Source organism: Thunnus albacares, chromosome 12, assembly GCF_914725855.1.
Source record: "Thunnus albacares chromosome 12, fThuAlb1.1, whole genome shotgun sequence".
Taxonomy (NCBI): Eukaryota; Metazoa; Chordata; class Actinopteri; order Scombriformes; family Scombridae; genus Thunnus; species Thunnus albacares.
In genome coordinates this window covers 19,768,052-19,789,377 of record NC_058117.1, presented here as the reverse complement: position 1 = coordinate 19,789,377, position 21,326 = coordinate 19,768,052, and the positions used below count along the sequence as shown (strand labels likewise).

The 21,326-nt window shown below is 36.8% G+C and overlaps 2 protein-coding genes across 3 annotated transcripts in view; one reads left to right on the top strand and one right to left on the bottom strand.

Moving 5' to 3' along the window:
• Positions 1–6,114, top strand: part of LOC122994555 (pituitary adenylate cyclase-activating polypeptide type I receptor-like) — a 28,057-nt gene extending 21,943 nt beyond the window's left edge. For both annotated transcript variants that reach the window (XM_044369285.1, XM_044369284.1), the window contains 2 exons: positions 702–743; positions 1,864–6,114. In XM_044369285.1, coding sequence (XP_044225220.1) covers positions 702–743; positions 1,864–2,067 — 246 coding nt within the window. In that variant the 3' untranslated portion in view covers positions 2,068–6,114. The remainder of the gene's footprint in view (positions 1–701; positions 744–1,863) is intronic.
• Positions 6,115–7,668: 1,554 nt separating this feature from the next.
• The window catches only part of LOC122993825 (vasoactive intestinal polypeptide receptor 1-like), a 33,780-nt gene continuing 20,122 nt past the window's right edge, over positions 7,669–21,326 (bottom strand). Inside the window, exons 4-13 of the mRNA XM_044368294.1 lie at positions 20,928–21,028; positions 20,340–20,437; positions 19,325–19,457; positions 17,863–18,016; positions 15,559–15,619; positions 15,365–15,434; positions 15,121–15,215; positions 9,931–10,060; positions 9,279–9,320; positions 7,669–8,932 (exon numbers count right to left, since the gene is read on the bottom strand). Coding sequence (XP_044224229.1) covers positions 8,786–8,932; positions 9,279–9,320; positions 9,931–10,060; positions 15,121–15,215; positions 15,365–15,434; positions 15,559–15,619; positions 17,863–18,016; positions 19,325–19,457; positions 20,340–20,437; positions 20,928–21,028 — 1,031 coding nt within the window. The 3' untranslated portion in view covers positions 7,669–8,785. The remainder of the gene's footprint in view (positions 8,933–9,278; positions 9,321–9,930; positions 10,061–15,120; positions 15,216–15,364; positions 15,435–15,558; positions 15,620–17,862; positions 18,017–19,324; positions 19,458–20,339; positions 20,438–20,927; positions 21,029–21,326) is intronic.

Here is a 21,326-nt window from a genome sequence, read left to right as displayed (position 1 = left end):
ACTTTTCCATTTCCCATTTTGAGTTTCATATTTGATATTTCCCTTTTCTTATTTCCATTGCCATTTTCAATTTCATCTTTACAATTTAAGCTTTCGGTTTGAGCATCTCCAATTAAGTTTTTGCATTTTAAATTTCACTTTTTTCATTGTCACTTTACATTATCATCATCTTGACTTTTAATTTTAATTAAGACCAAAAATATCCTCCATATGCACTATCTAAATCTTTTACCAAGCAGTTTTATGCAACAGCTTAATTCATTAATTCATACAGTAGGTCTGCAATGGATAAGAACATCCTTCTACTAGTTTAAAACTCAAATTTTTGAATATTTTAATAAATAAAATATTTGGACCACAGGAAATGATAAATATCTTTATAGGAAACTACAAACTGTTACTTAAAAAGCAGAGAATGAGCGCTCCATATTCTTTCACAGAGACCGTTCACAGATTGGTAGTCATGACATGTACTTTACTGATGACACAGTATAATTCCTGGTCACTGAAGCTGTAATTTTACCTCTTTCAGACTTTCAGAGCTCTCTGCACACAACAATTTGTATCACAGGGTTTAATAGTGATGATTGAACATTTTACCAGTTTGTCACAGTTTTTTCTTTTTTTTTTTGTATTTCTGTGGTCCATCTCAAGCTGCTCTTCTCTCCTCTCTTATTTGTTGTCTCCATTCTCCTCCTCAGGGCTTTGTGGTTGCTGTCCTCTACTGTTTCCTCAATGGAGAGGTAAGCTTTTGTCCCTCTTCATAAACACATTCACTTTTTACTCTTGATATTTTGATCAACATCTTATTATGTGACACAGATTAATACCAGAAATACTCTAAGTGCTATTTTTTATCATAGCATATTTTTCATATTTAGTTTCTAAATATTATAACCTCCCACTATTTACAGTTTATAAACACACAGAAACACTTAAACAATTAGAATTTCTCCTATGAAACATCTGTAAGTAGTGAATAAAAACATTTAATAAATGTTTGATAGCACAGCTATAATCATATTTAATTGTTTATACTTGCACACATGAACAAATCTATACAGTGTGTTACAGTAAAACATTTTTATACAGATTGGTTTAAAACAGTTTATGAAAGCAAAACTCATGAAAACACATTGATTTTGAAGATTCACTCTCGAACTTATTGTTTGTCTCAGTTGTCATGGGGAGTGAAGAAAATGCATTTGTAAATAAACAAATACTTAATGAATAAATATAAAAACACATAATCTAATAAGTCACTTCATTAATAAATACAATAAAAGTATAATTTACATAATTTATGTAATGAATATATCACAGCTGTGCTATATTATATTGTCAGTTATTCACTCATTATTTATACATCACTTACAGATGATGAGGGGTGAGGGGTTATGACATAAGACACATCAAAAGTAGATTTTCTCTCAAAAAACAAACAAACAAATAACTCTACAGAAATGTAGAGTTATTTCACTTATTTTCTGATCTCTGTATTTGGCTTTTTTTTTTTTTTTTTTTTTTTTTTTTTGCCTTTTCTTGTTTTATTGATCAATGTAATTTTAAATAGTTGTTTGTGGACCCCAGGAAGACCAGCGACCACTTTGTGGAAGCTAATGGGGACCCAAATAAAGAATAGTTGTTGACAAATACAATAATTAACACCTAAAAATGTCCTTATATCTGCTAACAACTACACTGTCATTTTAAAATGATTTATATGCTGCTTGTCAATGTGAAATGTGGAACAGGTGATAAAATAAAGTGTACCCCACAAAACTGAAGTGTACTGTACCTTTTCGATGAGCTGGTACAGCTTAAAGTACATTAAAAATGACCTTGTGAAGTTTCTCCCTGAAGGTGCAGTCAGAGATCAAGAGGAAATGGCGCAGCTGGACGGTGAACCGGTACTTTGCTGTGGACCTGAAGCAGCAGAGGCACCCTTCGTTGGCCAGCAGTGGAGTGAACGGCGGGACTCAGCTGTCCATCCTCAGCAAGAGCAGCTCCCAGATACGCATGTCCAGCCCTCTGGCGGAGAACGCCAACATCAGCCTCCCCACCTGAGCGCCTGATTGGCCGGAGACGACTTCAAGGTGCCATTCCTCTTAAATACATCCAGACCAACCAGAACAGACCAAAGTGGCCCCTCACACCTCTTATATTTTGTAGTTTGGCCTTTAGAAAATGAGGTATTTCTAAAAGCATTTACTGAAGATAGTTTGTTCATTAGAAGTACAGAGCTGTCTTTCATACTGAAGAATTTGATCCATTTTTGAGATTAATTTAATTTATTTGACTATTTTAGTGCTATGGTTGACTCTGTAGGTTATTATCAATGATGCACTTAAATTTTAACAGACAGCTCAAATCACTTTGTCAGTTTAAATATTTTAAAAAAGAAATATTACAGATTTTCTTCCTGCCAATGTTTTTTTTTTTTTTTACCCCATTTAATTGTTTTATTTATGAGTAAGCTGCTACCAAACTACAGCAGTGCTGAAGGTTGTAAAAAAACAAAAAAATCAATAGTTAAACATCAAACGTAGGGGTCATATTTGGCTGTTGGTGTGTAAAGTAAATGTGCTTCAAAGTGCCATACAGGTTGTCTGAATGGATCTGATCTCATAACAGTCCAAAGGTAAATATCAACCAAACCTTCGCCTTGCTCGTACAATTTATTGTTTAAAACATTGTTTAAATGTTTCATCTTAAAGTCGACATTTTTCTACAATCAGCCGTAAAGTACAGAGTATGTCAAAAGATATATTTAAAAAAAACAAACAAAAACAACTCATGGACTTTGTAAATAGTTAGTTTTCAGTGTCTATATCAGAGTTTCTTTCTTTTCTTAATTTATTGTTTTGGCATAACGCAGTATTGTAATGACCTTTTCAAAAAAAGGAACTGGAGCCCAAATCTGTAGACTTCATCCCATAACCTGAAGACCCAGAATATCAGCACGATTTACTCTGAACTATTTCTTTGTATTAAATTTAAAAAAAAACATATATAACTCTAGAGGATATGACGGTACTTGAGGGAATACAGAAAGTCATTCAGATAAAAAACTGATTTATCCTCACAAACAGTGCACTACAGTAGTTTCCTCCAGTTGGTTTCCCTACACAGACTTGTAAGTTATGTTTTTGCAGACTGTGATCAAACACAGCACATGTGCCATTTAGTGGATGCTTTTATCCAAAGCTCCTCACAGTGTCATGAGTTCATATGTACAGTATTTTACTGTAAGCAAACCCTCAACATGCTCTCAGAAGTAATAGGACTCTTTTATCGTTCCATACTGAATCTGCTTTTCATCTGAAGTTGGAAATTTTGAAATGAATCATCTCCTACACTCACATCCCCAAGTGCCTAGTCAGTCACAAATAGCTATCATTTTTATTTACAATGAACAGATAACATAAATAGGTAGTTTGAGTCATTTCCTGCAAAGAATGTACAGAGTTGTGTGTTTTACTGTGGTTGTTATGCTGCTTTTTTTCATTGTGAACTACAAAAAAAGAAAATATTTTGCTCATTTACTGTAAAAATTCTTTTTTTTCTCTCTCTTTTTAACGTGAAAAGAGTCATGCTAAGCATATTTCTTGTTAAATTATGACATGTTTGTCAAGACTTAAGTAACGGTTCCTCCATAATTGCTGCTGTTTTTATTTAGACTTTCGGTTGCAACTATCGTCTATTCAAGATAATTGCAAGTCCACTTCAATTCAGCACGAATGTGAGACATGTCAATGGCTACAGAACAGATACATGTTGTTACAGACAACACAAAACACTTTAATGTGACAGCTCTTGACAATCGCAGAGTGTTGCTCATTTTCTCTTTTTCTGTTTTTTTTTGTTTGTGCACAAACAAGCTAACAAACAATAATCGTTTAATAAGATGAAATGTGAAATGACGTGTATAAAGGAGGATTTATCCACAATATTTACTCCAGATATTTATTTTTTGTACTGTTTGTCATCCGAGTGGATTAAAAGAATGTAGTATCTTTAAACAATGAATATTGCTGAACAGATAAGGATGTATATTTATTTTCCATAAACCAGTGCCATGTGAAATGACTCCATGTATACATGCTTTCCTGTTTGTAACATGGCTGTATGACTGATGTGTGATTTCATTACATTGACTGATGTTGACTTCTTGGTCTAAGTGCCATAAACGTAGTGCCATAAAGTTGTAACATTTCTGATTTTAAAGAAAACAAAAACACACACCTGAAATTACTTTCCAAAGCTACCGTCTATAAAGTATATTGAAAACATAGATTTTACCTCTAAAAGAGCAAGATAAACAGTCACACTAATGAGAAGACGCCCATATTTGATGCACCTGCTTGGCTGCTTTTGGGGAAAAAACAGTGAATGAGAGTAAGAAAAGATAGTGTCAAGGGAGCTAGAGCCAGAGGGAGATAATAAAAAGATCAAATAATTTAATTAGGAAGTTTTAGGTTTTTTTGAAAGGTGCAACAACTGCGACAGATAAAACACAAAGTGTGTATGAGGGTGTGATTAAAACCACTCTGCTGCTGCTTACGTGTTCTATCACCAGCCGTCACTCTGAGTCTGAATCGGCTCAGATGGAAACGACCATGTCTCAAAGCTGTTACTGTCTGTGAAAAAAAAAAAAAAAAAAAAACTTAAAAAAGGGTGTAGAGCACTCCTTACTGACCGTGTCTGTGCTGTATATTTGTTTACCACAAGGTGGCAGCCAAGTTTTAGAGTTTTAGTTGATAGTTCTGTAGAGAGGGGGAAGTTTTACTGGCATTGATTTGTTCTTCTACGAGCTTTGTATTTTGGGTTTAGGATGATTTAGGTGTAGAGTGGGACATTGGAGCACTTCTCTGCCAAATGGTTAACACTGTACACTTCTATTTTTTTTTTCGAATTTTCTTTACATGAATCAGCAAAAAGGTCTAAAAGTTAGATTTTCTAAATAAGGCTTGATGTGCAAAAAAAAATCTTAAAAGTTAATGATTTTGTTATTGTCCTAAATGTCCTTCCTGTAAACTGTGAACTGTCTGAGTTTCAGAACATTTACTGTGAGTCGTGAGGAAGAATTTGAGGGCAATTTTTAGCACTATAACAAAATCAGGAGGTGTAACATTTAGCTTCATTTGGCTGACCACACTTCTGTTCACACACACCTCTTCTTACGGTTAGTTCAGCATTACGGTAACACATTAATCTTTGTATATGTGTCAAAGAAAAGCCTTTGACATATTTTCCTAAAACAGTTGACATTTTGGGAAATATTCTTATTTGCTTCCTTGCTGAGTATTAGATGAGAAGATCGATACCTCTCATGTCTGTGCGGTAAAGCTAACAGGCTGCCTCAGCTTCATATTTACTGTGCAAACTTCACAGCAGTATCAATTCTCTTATCTGATTCAGCTAGAAAGCGAATGAAGGTTTTTTTTCCAAAACGTCAAACTATTCTTTTAAATGTAACTATTCTCTGTGTGGCAAATCTCTGTGTTTAGATGCCGCTCTTTTCTTTGGCAGTTGTGCCTGTTAAGCTGGTTTTATTAAGTGTTGAGTGTGTGCGTGTGAGTTCTACTGATTGCCAATGAATTTTTGAATGTACCGTTGTTGCTCAGCTGCTCTTAAATGTCGCCTGCTATTAATTGCCATGGTGTACAAATGATGTCTTTTCTTGATTATATATACAGTATACTGTATATGTATATTTTTGGCACACAGGTGGACCTCTTGATGAAGACCTGTAATGTTTGTGACCGTGTTTTGTACGTTTATGTTTATGTACCTGTTTTTCAGAGTGTGAATGTGTATTTCTGTGGAGAGGCACACACATCTGTGCATGTGTGTGTGTGTGTGTGTGTGTGTGTGTGTGAGTGCGAGTGTGAGTATGTTTGAAAGTTGGAGAGAGTGTATTCTGTATGCATGTGTATGTAATGACAAGCATTCATGAGGATATAAGTAACTTAAATGTTGAAACAAATATCTATGAATCTTCATCCAGCTTATGTTCTACCTGTGACAGTGGGTCATGTGTTCTGGTGTCCGACATTCATGTCCAAGGTTGTGTAAATTTGACTGCAAAATAAATCTATCTGTGGTACGTTGTTGAACTTGTGAAGATTGTGATTCATTTTGCTCAGCTGTCCCATCCATAAAATGGGCACAGTAACTATAGATTTGAGTAAGGTTGCTTCTTGAAGGGGGAATCATAATCATCATAATCACAATAATACAATTATTGTCTAAAACTGGTCAGATTTAATATACAACAACAGCACAATTTGCTACTCTGGTTTTGTCATTATTTGCACCCAAAATCCAGATCAAACTATTAATTTTCCTCCTTGTTCACTCTATACAATATGCTGATGAAATTCTTGACTGATGAATTTTTATCATATATATATATATATATATATATATATATATATATATATATTATTGTCAAACAGAAGCACAGCAGTTGTTACTTCTCAAACCACAAATTTATTACTGTGCTTTTCCTTACATATGCCAACCCTCACTAGATCCACAACTACAACAATAAAAACAATGGAAATACAGTATATTTACTGTAAAATCAAGTGCACCATTAAATCATAATGTGTACTGACAAATAGTCAAAGTGCTTACTGATACTGTACAGTGTATTATTCATAGTTTGTTAAAAGAAAACTAGGTATTCACCAATCTGACCTTTACCAAGTTCTAATACCAATTCAAAGCATTTGTTGATACCGGTAGGTCAACATCATAAGTGCACCTAATTTCTTAAAGCCCATGACATTTGGTTTCAGTTTGTTAGTATTTATCTGTAACATTACATATTCAGGACTAATTAAGCAGCGATCAAAGTTAAGGTTGAGAAAAAAAACAACCTAAATTATCTATTTATTGAGATTTTAACACTCAAAAACTAATCTGCTTCAATCAGGACTCTGTGGGTGTAGTTTGATTGACAGCACTGACAACGTTAGCGAACAAACCTACAACTGTCATCAGATCCTGATTCAAATGTTTCTACTATCTAATTGGCGAATGGAAATATGTGAGATCACATTTCTCAAATTAAGCCCTGCCTTCTTCAAAACAGCGAGAGGAGCTCTGACAAAAACACAAACACACAAATCTCTCTTTTGAAATAATCAAAACTGTTCCCACTATGGCAGAACATTGTGTTCATGTAGAAACCCATCGCTCATTTTGTCGAGCTGATTGTGAAAATAGGTTTTCAGGGCCTTTAATTATCAGTGGAGACATTCACACACCAACATCCTTTTTAGGTTTATGCAAATTTTAATTATATTGTTTAGAACATTTTTATGAAATGAGTGGCGTAGTCTCAGCAGCAGCTTTAAATGTTGAGTCACCACAGCAAATGAATGAAGCAGAACAGAAAAAAACCTGATGTGGACCTGTTTGGCCAATGCCTGATGTGCTTAATATGGTCAGTATTGGGATCAATATCTATCCAGCACCTATCAGATCAGTGCATCCCTATCAAGACTCAACTCTGTCTTGTCCTGTAACTAAAACATCACATCAACAGTAACATTTTACATTGTGAATCTAGTTATGATAACTAAATATTTTAGAATGGCCAATGTGCAAATAAAATAACACAAAGACTAGTGTAGCTGTTTTTTATGTAAAGGGGTCCTCACCTTGTGTTACATACAGCTTAAATTATAAAACACAATTATTGTTCTTGTTTTTTCGCTATAAATTTGTGCCGTCATCAAAATGTGGGCAACTCACATGTGTCTGAAATAGTGAGCAATAAACTGTGTATCATAGGACATTGTCATCATTGTGTCACTTGAAAAGCTCCGTCTAGTTACGCAGTACCATTTTGATGCCATTTTAGCATGTAAAGGCCTGGCACCATGCTTTTATTAGTTTGGTGTCTCCACTAGTGCAACGAATGTGCCAAAAAATTTGGATTATTACATCTGGCAACAGCATAAAAAAATGACATGAGGAAAAACAAGGTTATAAATATTCACAAGTACTGTCCTTGGCTCATCCATGTAGACAGCTGCTCAAAAGAAGAAGACTTTTAAGACATGATGTACCGATGTATGGCAGCTTCACACACACACACACACACACACACCCAGACAACTTTAAATACACTCTCTCAGGTCCCTCTGGAGCCTGGTAATTGAAAAATTCTCTCCAGTAGCAGGTGAATTGCTGTGTAAAAAAAAAGAAAATCAATTGGCACACTCAGGCCACATCAGTCCTGCACCACACCAAACGATCCTGGAAGTTCTCACGGCGGCACAGAATAATTAGACAAGTCGAGCTCAATCCATATAATTTAGCCGAGTACAAACATCCATTGTTTCCACAGCTGTTTCAATGGAATCCCTCAACATTTGCTCATTTTTTATTACAAATAGCATCATGTAAATACAACCATGTGAAATCATCCTCCTATAGACTCAGGGCCAGCTCTGCCTTGACTGTGATATCCTCATTCCACAGTGACACCATGACATCCTTTCAAATCAAGCACCAATGTTCCTCTACTTTTTTTTTTTTACAACCATGACACAAGAGGGAGTACCGTGATTAAGCGCTGAAGCGTGTGCTGTACCCACTGTGGTCATAGACATAGTAGCAGCTGACACCGATTTGATGTTTCCTCACTCACCATTGTTCACTGAGGTCTTTTGTTCTCAAGGAGGGGTTGTTGGATTAATGTTGTCAGCATGTTGAGCTTATATGACTGTCACTGTCTCAGCTTTTCTCCCATTGATAGTCTTTAAAATCATACTGAAGAGTTGTTGCCAGAAGAGGGCGGCCGTCTGAGCCCATCACGGGCTCGAATTGTGATCTGAGTGATACTTCGCTTGGCTGGCACGAGATGATTTTGATTGTGACACTTCCACAGCCACCTCCGCAGCTCTGTTTGGACCTACAGGCAGCGTGAAAGAATATTATACAAAAGGTTTAATCTAGAGATATTTCTGAGAAGGAGAGCTGGAGGCAGGAATAGTCTTCCTGATTTAGTTAAAGCCACTATAGCATTTGAAAAATGTAGTGGTAGTATTGGAAAAGACACTGAGCTGGACAGCAATGCATGCTGGACAAAAAGGTACAAATGTTAAGGATAAATTTAAGTTATAGCAGTCTGGGCTTCTTTTATGACCTAAACATTCATGAATAAATGAGTAAAATGAGTATTTCGTTCTCCAAAACAGGTCTGTCTATGATAAATTAAATTGTTTGATTTTTGTATCACAACACCTCCGTTCACCTACCTCTCCATTCATGAAACAGTAAAGCAGTGCCACCACAAAGCCCTGCAAAACAAGAGACTGCGGTAACTTTTTGGAAATTATTACACAATCCACTCCTCTAGACACACTTCTCCAGTCAGCCGTCAGATAAAAATAGTGAAATCATTTGCTATTAAAGTAGTTCTTAGATATTTTCTTATCTTTCTTCTTTTGTTTCTTTTGATTCTTGACAGTTGAATTAATTCTGATGTTAAGCTTCAACAACTGTATTAAGGTCACAATGTGTTCACTGATTGAATGTAGCCCTTATAGTCAATGTGTAGTAACCAACATAAGACCTTTTCCTTATACAAAAGACATAAATACATGAATATTGCCAGCCTAAAGAATTTTTCCAAATTATTTTAAAGGTAGCGTTTTAGGTGCCCCGTCACTCTCTCCCCTCATTTCCTGTTATCTCTCTACTGTCAAATCTCTAATAAAGACATAAAAAGTGATTAGTAACACCTGTGCTATTTCCTGCTATGACAAATCCAAATGTCTGCTGTTAAAAAGGCCTATTTCGAGAGCATCCTATTGTAAATAATTCATCTCAGGTAACCTCTCGTGACCTATCTTATCAGAGTTTGTGAAGGTGCACTCTTTGTTCTGCTTCCTCTCTATTGTGTTGTACCTGAAAGGATCCCAGTCCCAGCTCGATGTAGAGTCTGGCTGCTACTCCAGTGTTTTCAGGCAGGAAGGCAAATACAGTGTAGTGCATCCCAAACAGAGGAATGAGGAACAGGGTGGATTTAGCCAACCTCCTGAGAGAAACAGAGAAATAAAAGAAAGACAAAAAAGGTTGCATGAGATCAGTCTTTTTAATCTTGAAATATCAACCTTTAATTTCAGTATACCAATCAATGTTGCCATTTTAAATGCCTCATGACAAAAGTGACACTATTCCTCTAAGTTTAAGTAAAGTTAGACTGGTGTTGTCTGAGATTATATCTCCAATGTTTAACAAACTGACCTTTAATAGAGCGCCATCATCAGGCCAGTCAGTGCGATATATTTAAATGTCAAAACCCTGATGCATTGTGTTCAAAGCTTTCTTGAAATCAGATCAGTGATGTCTAAATATCATGTAAATGTTGCCATTTAATTGTGGTGACATTACGTTATTGCACCAACTTAAATCATGTGGTTTGTCCGTCTTTGTTCTGCTCTGTGATTACAATAACAACTTCTCGTGTTCATTCTTTTATGGAATGAGTTTACTAGCTGAGTACAGATATAATGATCTAGATCTATCACAGATCAATAAACAGCAGCAGATCTAATCCTAACAGACATGTCTGCACATTTTATTGTTGAATTTAAAGCTTTTCAGTCAAGCTGTCAGACTTAGTAGGACATAACAAAGTCATCTGAATATTCTAAATAACAACAATAATCACTCGTCAGAAAAAAAATAAGCACCTTGGCTGCTGAAAGATTAAAGATTTTAAGAACATCGGCTTATTTTCACGGTTATAATAGGATTGCGGTCGTCCTTTGTCACACCTGGGATTTGTGCTTTTTGTGTGTTTATAGTAACTTCACTGATCAGTCTGAATCAGATTGAAGTTTGTAAGACAGAGATGAAGCTTTTCAAAGAGTGAAACAATCATTGAACTGGTGGAACAATCCTGTTACGATGATGGAGGAGACATCTATTTCTGGTATCTGTGCTATTTTTACACACACTCATTCTAAATTAATTCAGCTGAGCAAGAATCTGCAGCAACTAAATGTCAAGAGGAGGAGGGATGCATTCAGGTAAAGCAGGATTTCAGGGCTGGAGTAGATTCATATACGCAGCACTTTCCCTGTTAAACTGTAAGATCAAGTTCTACATTGTGTCAAGGGATTTCATCAGCTCACTTTCCTTCCCCTCTTCATAACCCTTTTCATTCCTGACATTTTAACGTCTCACTCAGCAGTACAAGACGTACAAGACTTAACATTTTATCCAAGTGTCTTGTATGGAGAAAAGAAGGTTCTGCATACTTCAAGTGCAGGCAAATGTCATTTACCAAAAGCTTTATTATTAATACTTGCCTGTGCTTTCAGTTCAACTTATACTGAAACCTTGTTCCTTTATTTGGTCGACAGGTCAAGGGACATTATTCAAGAAAAGTTTCTAATACCAGAGGGGTCCCTAATTAGTGGCTATTGGTAAGAGTGGTGGAACTAGTTACACAGGGATGGTGGTTCGACAACTAGGGCTGGGTAGCGTTTAAAAAATTACAATAACAGTATCAATACCAGTACCCTTAAAATGATACCGATACCAATAAAGTACTTCATTTGATACCAATCATGTGAATGGAAGCATTCAGCTGTGTAAAATGCCACCACTCCTCCTCATCCAAATTATTTTTACACAAATACATTTTGAAAGTGTTCAAATGATTTAAATATTTATTAAATAACTACATAAAACTGTACAATGAAATATTATCACCACAGACTGTATGGGTTGTAGCTGCTGCAGCAGCAGGCCAATCACACGTTGCATCAAATTGAAGAACGCTTGCGGTGATTTGCTGTGAGCAAAACCATACAAATAGTCATTTTTTCTAGATCAAAAGGATCAAATGCAGGTATTGTTTGCCTGGAGACGTTTCGATATAATTTGGTCCTGGGTTATTTCGGTTGGTACCTTAAAGGTATCAAGTACCAATACGCAGCCCTATGGATGACTGACCAGGCCATGGCATTCAGATGTAGTTGCCTATCAAGCCAGTTGGGCCAGCCTGAGCAGATACAATGCAGATGTTGTCATGCTGCTGATTATTTGCTCTTACTTGGGTGAAGCTAGGATTCAAGGACGCCTTGAAAGGTGCACTCATGCCAAATCATGATTGTGATATGTTATGTCACTGTTAAAATTTGCAAAAATAAAGTTACATAACATGGAGCTTTAAATTGTTTTTACCATCATTGGAACCCTCTAAATCTTAAATCTATTTTAAGCACCTTAACCCAAGTGAGATCTTCTAATAATGATGTGACAGAGGCCCACCATTGTTCAACATACAGCTCTCCACCTGCCCACCGCCTGGTTTTTCATGTATTTGCACTAAACCATTAGCCAGCCTCCTCTTTTAAGGTCTTAAAAATGTCTGGTCCACATATACCGTACATCTGAACCACAGTTTGTTTTTTTGTTTGTTTAAATGTATATCCACAGGTCTATGGGTGCAGGATTTTTTAGGTATGTGCTTTTCACTATAGGGGAAAGCCTGTAGTGGAGACTGGTTATGGGGTGGTTGCTGTCATGCTGGAGTTCAAATGTTCTTGTCAAGTCAATTGTTTTCTTAACACTGTCTTTCTATCAATAAAATTGTTGAAATAAAAAAAAAGGCAGGTCAGAGAAAGGTTTTTTTAGAACTTTTCTGAAATAACTATTTGTAACACTGGTGGAGCTAGATAATAAGTAAGGATGATGGCTGGACCACGGAGCGGGTCATGGCATTTAGATAATACTACCTTTCAAGCCAGTTGGGCCATCCACAGCAGTTTACCCAAAGCAGAAAGGCAGCTTTAAAGGTGAGTTAGGTCAGGTCTAGAGAATGCTGGTCTGTCATGGTTACAGCCTGATATCCACTACAGATGCCTCTTGACAGGTCAAAATATCATTTAACATTAAATACTGGGCTTTCATAGGAATGCTCATCCAACGTTTGGTACATTTTACTGTGTAACGATAACTGCAGAGCCTTCTTTTCTCCATATTTGATATTTTTTACTTTCTTGCATATTAGTATTGAGTTGTGTATCCAACTGTAACAAGACTACAGAGAAATACTAACATCAGCAGGCTAACCAACATCCAAAATGCTAACATGCTCATAATATTTGCCATGTTCACCATTAGTTTAGCGTGTTAGCATGTTAACATAAGCTAATTAGCACTAAACACAAAGTACAGGTGAGGCTGATGGGAAAATCATTAGTTTTGCAGGTATTTAGTCATAAACCAAAGAACTGGACACAAGTGAACTTTTGACCCGACGATGGCGCTGTCAGGGGACCACTGAAGTTATTACAATTCATCCACAACCCTGCCACCCCTACAGCCACATAACTACAGTAGCATGGCTAAAATAGAAAAAGAAACAAGTACATATATGGAAAGAAATAAGGCAGGCATACTAAACAAAGTGTGTGGGGGCTAAAAATAGCTGTTATATTGCAGTGTGGGTAAGTTTTAGTGCTATGATAAGAGAACATTACTTGTTTGATCTGATGTTTGGGATTTCCACTGCTGTATGTAGAAATACTATTTGCTAAATTTATCAGTTTCTGATTATAAAAACTTGGTTTCAATCTTTCTCTTAAGAAATAAAAACTGAGGGAAAAAGCATACCAATTCTGGTGTGGTGCCAGCTCTCAGGCAGACATCAAAGAAAAAAGAGGAAAGCTGCACACTTTTAACTCTGATTCAATCTGTAAAAAAGTTATGAGTGTATAGTTTCCCCCTTATTACTTCAGTCTTTCTCTCACCAATGCATCTTTTTTGATAATGAAGTTTAAAGGGGAACTCCACCGATTTTACACATGAAGGTCTGTTTACAGGTTTTGTGGAGCATGACTGCATGTGTGAAAAAAGTTTAATAAAGCTTTTTGTGGCTCCAGATTCATCACAATTTGTCAATTTAAATTCCACTCAGCGCTTAAACATTAACACTTCAACTTGATTCATTCACTGCTTAAATTCAAACTCCAAACTGTTTCAGCACTTCCTTTTTAGCTGCCATTTCATGTTCTTTCTCTAACTGTACTCTGACTGCCACTTCTTTCAGTATTTAAACTATTTCTAAATATTTAAACTGCAAATTTTCAGCAGTGAGTTCACTTTTATAGCTATTTGTAATTTATTAGCTGGTCATGTATTAATCATCCATCCAGCTAATGGATGGATGATTCACATATGAAGCATTGGTTGACAGAGAACTAAAAGTCATGCTTGCATTAGTTGATTGGCATCGGCTGCTTCCAGTGTTGCCAGATGAGAAATGTTAGAGTATTGTACCAGAGGCTTAAAATTGTCAGAAAACAATTTCAGAAAACACGTTTTCATTGAGACAAATATTTCTTGACACCACTTACAAATCTAGCCACACTGTTTAAAAAAATTAAAGAACTGCTGACATAGATATGACGCATTGAAGGAAGTAGTCTGATTGGCTGGAAAGACGTCATATGAGAAGAGATGCGTTTACACAGACGTAGGATCTATATTTTACTATCTTGATCATGTCAGAAAAGGAATTAAAATGAGACTGATTACAACTACTAATACTAAATGTCACAAAATGATCAAATTATCATACATTATGGGACTTTTGGCATTATTGATCATACAGAGGGCAAAATTATCATACAAATACAACAATTATCATACATCTGGCAACACTGGCTGTTTCTTTCATCCCTCACAATCAGCTGTTATGGATACCAGCTGAGTAGTAACATCCGTCATATTCAGGTGTACAAGACAGCCTTTATAATCACATATTCACTCTGCTGATACACTCACGTCAAATGCTATTTGCTGCTGCTCACATTCTTTGAGAGCTCCCTCAGAGCCTAACTGTGTAACCATGGTCATTTCCTTTACAGAGGTGTCTGACTGAACACTGAATATTGCTTCATGAGTGGAAACTTAAGAATGAAACTATGCTTCTCCAAGGATACACGTCTCTGTAATCCAGTTGATTGGTTGATTTATTTTCCTGTCAGTAGATAGCCCTGAAACAGCCTACGTGCATAATTGGAAAAGCATAATTCATATTCCAGTTCAGTTTGTTGTGTCAGTTATGTCGAGACTCACATGAAATGTCCAGTGTCATTGTTCCCGGCCATGGCTGAAGATTTGAGCTTTTGAACCAGAATCCGGATCACGTTGATAAAGATGACTATGTTGACCTGGTAGATACATGCATGAGTATGCACAATTACCCAAATGACCCAATTACACACACAGTCCTGCTCTAAGAAACAAAACTTAATGTGTGTTAAATTGAAAGGCATTCATGGATAAAATATTAGTCACTGCTCCACAGCTTTACACTCACCAGCAGCGAGGCTGTTATTGGTCCTTTGATAATCCACCAAATACCAACCTTGTCTGTGTCGTCCCAGCAACTGCAATTGAATTCAGAAATAAAATTATGTTACACTCAATTCAATATGTACAATATATAATCATAACAGTGAAATTATGAGAAAATATAAGATGTTTTGCTGCATATCATATAATATATCATACCCTCTATCATCATAGAAGAGTCTGGTCAAAACCCAAAGTATGAGAACTGTTGATGGGAGCCCTACGACATAATAGCAGAGATAAATTATTCATGCTGTGCATATCTGTCAAGTAGATTAATATGAGCGGCACTGGAGCCACACACTTGCATGTTTGCTGCATTTTTAATGAAACTGTTGTAAGGCACATAAAAACCGTATGTTTACTCTGTGTATCAAATTTATCTGTCTCCTACAATTACTTGGATCTTCAAACCAAAAGAAGAAACAGACACAGGATAATAGCAGGAGACAGTAGACCATGCAAGATAAAAATACCCGGAAAGAAACTGATAAGACACATCAGAGCAACTCTATCTGGATACTGAGTGAGCACCACTTATATACACCACAGATATACACTCCTTTGTCCTTGTCAGGTTGTAAAAACACAGATGCTCAAGACAGATGTTTATTCCCAGATTTTCCTTTGCAACAAGTGTGTTTTTATTAGTTTTTTTTCATATTACTATGGTGATGAGTTCTTATGGGGAACATAGCATGTATTCAAAATAGCCATTGGCAACATTCATCTTAGATTTGGCATCACTGGTCTTATTTGAAAGTATTAATTATGACAAAAGGACAATTCTTTAAACATATACAAGATGTTGGGGCACACTGGTAGCCTACTGATTGAGACAGGTACCACAGAACTCCAACGTCCACATCCAATGAGGGCAAAAATAAATAAATAAATAAAGTTTTACAAGGTGTTCATCCTCCTACATCATCCTTCTTTATCCTTCATCAACAGGTATAAGAGGTGTTATATTTAACCTGTGTGAAAGCAGCCAAACCAGCGGCTCTGTGAGGCTATACTTAAAGGCAGATGTGCTTTACTAACATGCTCACAATTACTATGTTCACATGCTGATGCAAAGCAGGTTTCATGTCTACCATGTTCACCATGGTGTTAGTTTTATCTGCTGTCAAAAATGCGTCTAACATGACTGATGGACAAGTGTTTTTATGTATCATGGCTACTTCTGATTTGTGCACCTATATATTTAATAATCGTGCATGGATTTGGTGTCAGATCAAGGATACTCAGTAACAGGTCCGTGCAGTGATGGATATTAGAGCGCACCTTCTGCCACAGTTTAATATGAACACTATTTATTGGTCACATTAGAGGAAGTTAAAACTTAAACCTGATGATAGTACTAGATGAAAACTCAGGGGATCACCAAAATCGTTAGGATTCATCCTCTGCCTCCCATGGATATCTACTCAATTTCACAGCAATCCATCCAATAGTTGTTAAGATTTCTCAGTCTAGACCAAAGTTTTGGACTGACTTACTGACAGATTGCTAGTACGGCTACTAAAAAGGGGAAAACAATTCTGCCCTCCCAAACTAAACTATAATATTTTCAATAAACCTGTCATGGATTTGTTCCTCCACGGTCTGCAGTTGCCAGCATCCTCCTGGACATCACCAAAAGTTTATTATCTGTGTGTCTGTGGAGTGCCGAAGCAAGTCAACCCATCTCACTGTGCAGTGTGGCTTGTCCAATAACTGTCTAACATGTCTGCCTGAATGCTGAGGTTCAACAGTTCCTAACGAGACTGCTACCAGTTGATACAGCTCATGCTTGTACACGCAGAGAGCCTGCTGAGATGGACACAGGGGGCTTTGAGCATCTGTCCTGCTGTCACACTTCCCCATATCCTGCCATATTTTCCATCTACCTATCTCCTTATTAGAGATATTCCTGCCACTTGCCACTTAAAATGTAGTCTCTTGACTCCGCAATGTCATTCAGCTGCTGTTTCTCACTTCAACTGTTAAATAAGACTGGTAGGTGACAGCTCAGCCCATAACGGCTGGACTGAGCTGTAACATTTTGCTAACAGCATCCAAATGCCACAGACAGAATCTGGAAGCACTCGAGATTACAGGCTTAAACAGGAAAATGTAGCAAACAGGAAACAATTAAGACAATGGGATGGAATGGCAAGACAATGGAAAACAGTTGACTGAGCATCACAGGATAACAAAAGGAAAGCATTTAAAACATCTGCAGAAAGCTCAGGGAGACAAAGACAAGGGAGAATACAAAGGGAGAGCAAGTGCAGCCGCATTTGCTGCTGAGACAGAGCTATTGTTTAAATAAATTGGCTGTTCCTGTGTGTCATGCTGTGTTTTTGGAATTGAGTTACTGTCTTGGAAATAGATTTCTAACCTATATGTGAGCATATTGTATATCAACACGTGGGCGTGACGTTCTCAGACAATTCCCTTCAGTCATGCTATACTCACCCCATCCAATCAGGATGTACCACCAGAAGTATTTCCTCTGAGAGACGAAGGTCAGGGCCAGGAGGGTCTGCAGATACATGCCCTCCACCAGCAACCAAAAGTAATTGGCCAGGATGCTGAACTGGAAGAAAGCCACGGCTGACTTGCACGCTGTCTAGAGAGAACACAACAAAGTTCCAGTGCTTCAGATATTTATTAACTTCTGTACCGGATGAGTCATTATTTAACAGTAGTCTAACGCACGGCCTGGATGGAGGCAGAACTTGCTCTCAAGTGTCAGGAAGTGAAAGTAAGAATCGGCTATGAAAGTACTTTTGATACTATTTTAAATTCTTTTTCTCCGCACAGCAAATGAATAAATTATATCGACATGTCCTTTTCATATTATATTCTGTTACGCATGCATGCGGCACCATGACATGACTCACCTTGTACTTTAAGTTAAAAACATTCAGTGTACAAGTTGTTGCAAAAATGTGTCATTATTTTTGAGAGAAAAGAAGAAATTCAATGCTTTAATTGATCATATAAAATAATAAATAAATGAAATAGTGTAGCAGCCCAAAAATAGAGATTATTATCTCGCCGCAGCTGTTAGAGGTTGGATTTCTTTTTTGACTACTTGCTATCACTCTGATATTTATGTTTTGAAAGTGTACCATTGTGCAGCTCTTTTCTTTGCCTTAACAGTTTCATATGTGTTTTGATTATGTATCCCAAATATTTGTGTCTTTGCCAACAACGGCAACATTGTGCACTTGACGATCAATCCAAACAATATGTTTTGACTATAATTGAGCACGATATCAGGTATAATCTGTCTGATTACGGAGGACTACAGCTGTGAAAAAAAATAATGATATGAGTACAGTTTGTATAAGGACAACGATTTAAAGCTTAGCACAAACATTAAAAATAAGTTGTAAACGGTGAAAATCTAGCACCTTCCACCCCAACTACAGGCCAAGCTGCATGAATGGCCCTCACTATACAAAACAAAAAGAACAAAACATCATACAAAAGAAAAGAAAAATCACTACATAAGTCACTACATGATGTAAAAAAACAAAAATAACAGTAAATAAATAACAACCATTTTTATCAGTCATATCACTTTGTCTGGTTTAGCAAAACTCACATCAAAGACCTGACATACAGGTGAAATACTGCTCGTCATAATCTTATAATAAAAGATTTCATCCACAATATCAAAAACATATCAGGTATATTTTTCCGTCTTGTGTAAACTATGTTGTTGCCAAAAGAATTCATCAGTCTTTCCGTCGACTAACGCGGGGGTTTTGCTGACAAATGACAGATGCCGTTCATCAGTTTGCCACGTGTCTTCCCCTCTTTCACTCCTCTTTCCTGTCTTTGTCCATTGTTAACTCAATCATCATCCACAGCAGACGTGGGAATCTGCTTTGTGGTGGAAACATTATTGACTAATTAGAGTGCTCACCGTCGACATGGAGCAGTGGTCCAGGGTCTCATCAGCAAACAGCACAGTGTCTTTAATGAAAACGGCGCTGGCTCTCAGGACGAAGGAGGAGAACAGGTTGACATGAATGTAGTTCCTGGTGCAGCGGAACTTTCTGAACAGATCACAAGAAAGGGAAAGGATGTTAACACTCACACAAACATAAATAGTGAGACAAACTCAAAGAAACACAAACTTGATTTCAATTTAACACTAACATGTTCATTAACAATAGCCTGCTTATCCAGCAGATAAAGAGCAACATAAGCATCTCGTAGAAAACATGTTTAATATTTTGACTAATTAATTCCAATAATCACAAAAATTCACTTCCAAAAATAACAACAAAATATTGTTTTTACACTTTGGGTTTTGTTCAGATCAAACAAACAAGATATAACATGTTAATTTGTGAGTTTTAGGTGGATCTTTGTAGGCCTTTGCTAGCCTTGGACTGAGCCATGCTAGCTGTTTCCCCTTGTTTCCAGTCTTTATGCTAAGCTAAGCTAACAGGCTGCTGGCTCCAGATTCATTTTAAATGGACAGACGTGAGAGTGGTATCGATTTTCGTGCTTTGTAAAGTTGAGCTATTACTTTAATACAAAAAACATAAGCAAATGCAGGTTCAAATATCATTTTTATCCAACTTCATACACATTTAACATCATATGAGGCATTTCTACCTCTTGACCTGCTTTATATGTCAATCAATAATTCATAAGACAATCAGAAGAAGAAGACAGCGGCATGAATTTGTATTTGTATGATTCATAGGCTCCCACAGTAGACTACAAAGGCTTCATTGGAGCTCTATTGATCAAACAGTCATTCTCAGATACTGTAATCTATAATCATATCACCACTGAGATTCTCACCTCTAAATTATAACTAACTCTTGCTCATCACCACTTTCATTCAAACATTGATTGTGGATCCTTGTTGTGAGTTTTTCCCTTATTGCTCTCTGTCTGGACAGTGTGAGCTGTGCTGGTCTTACCTGAAGGCCATGAACACCACTATGGCCATTATGAGGGAGATGAGTGAGGTGGCATAGCCCACAGTGTAAACCTGTCTGAATGTATAGAGGTAACTTGTCTGGAGACACAGAAAGAGAGAGACAGGACAGGAAGAGAAAGTGAAAATTAGATTGTTTGGAAAGGGTGGAGGCTGGTATATTGTGATAATGTCAAAGCCACCACTGGGAAATGGCCTGATAAGTGAAATGTCACATAAAATGTCACATACAGACTGAAATTTTGAATCTGACTGGCATCTATATGGCTACACGTACAGTATGTGAATCCTTGAGTAAAACATAATACATTTATGTAAGGATAAATGATTAGCTTTCACTGTGCAATAATTAGAGTTTCTATTTCTGTATCAAACATTGTTAAAGACTGTCATCTCTCCTTAATGGGTTAGATTTATTCTCGGAACAAAATCTGTGTTTGACCTTGCTCTAAGCCTGCAAATAGGTCTGAAGTAAAAAGGAAGCCGCGAGGAAGGAAGAGTGGGGAGGAAGCAGAAACAATGTGAAAATGCTTAACTGACTGGCAACAACAACATGAGACCAAGTCGGTACCTCTGATTCTGGCTCGTTGTCATCACTGAAAGCACAGGCCTCCTCATAGGGTGGATAAATTTCTGACCAGCCGTCTAAAGTGCAGTTCCTGTAAATATACCCTTATGTGGGATCAAACGCAATGGAGACAAGGAAAAATTCAAATTATTTTTGCATCCAACCAGTGCAAAGATTTTCGCAATATTTATACATCATACAATGTTTTCTCATTTTGTAAACAGGACAATGAATCTGCTATCCTTCACTAGTGTGTACATTTCTGCCTCAGTTTTTATTTGTTTACACATATTTTAATATGCAGGCAGTGTGGCCGGACAACACTAAAATTCTTTGGCTTTATGTGAATAAAAAACACACAATGATACTTGGGCACAGTTGGTCCACCTTTTGTTCATTCTC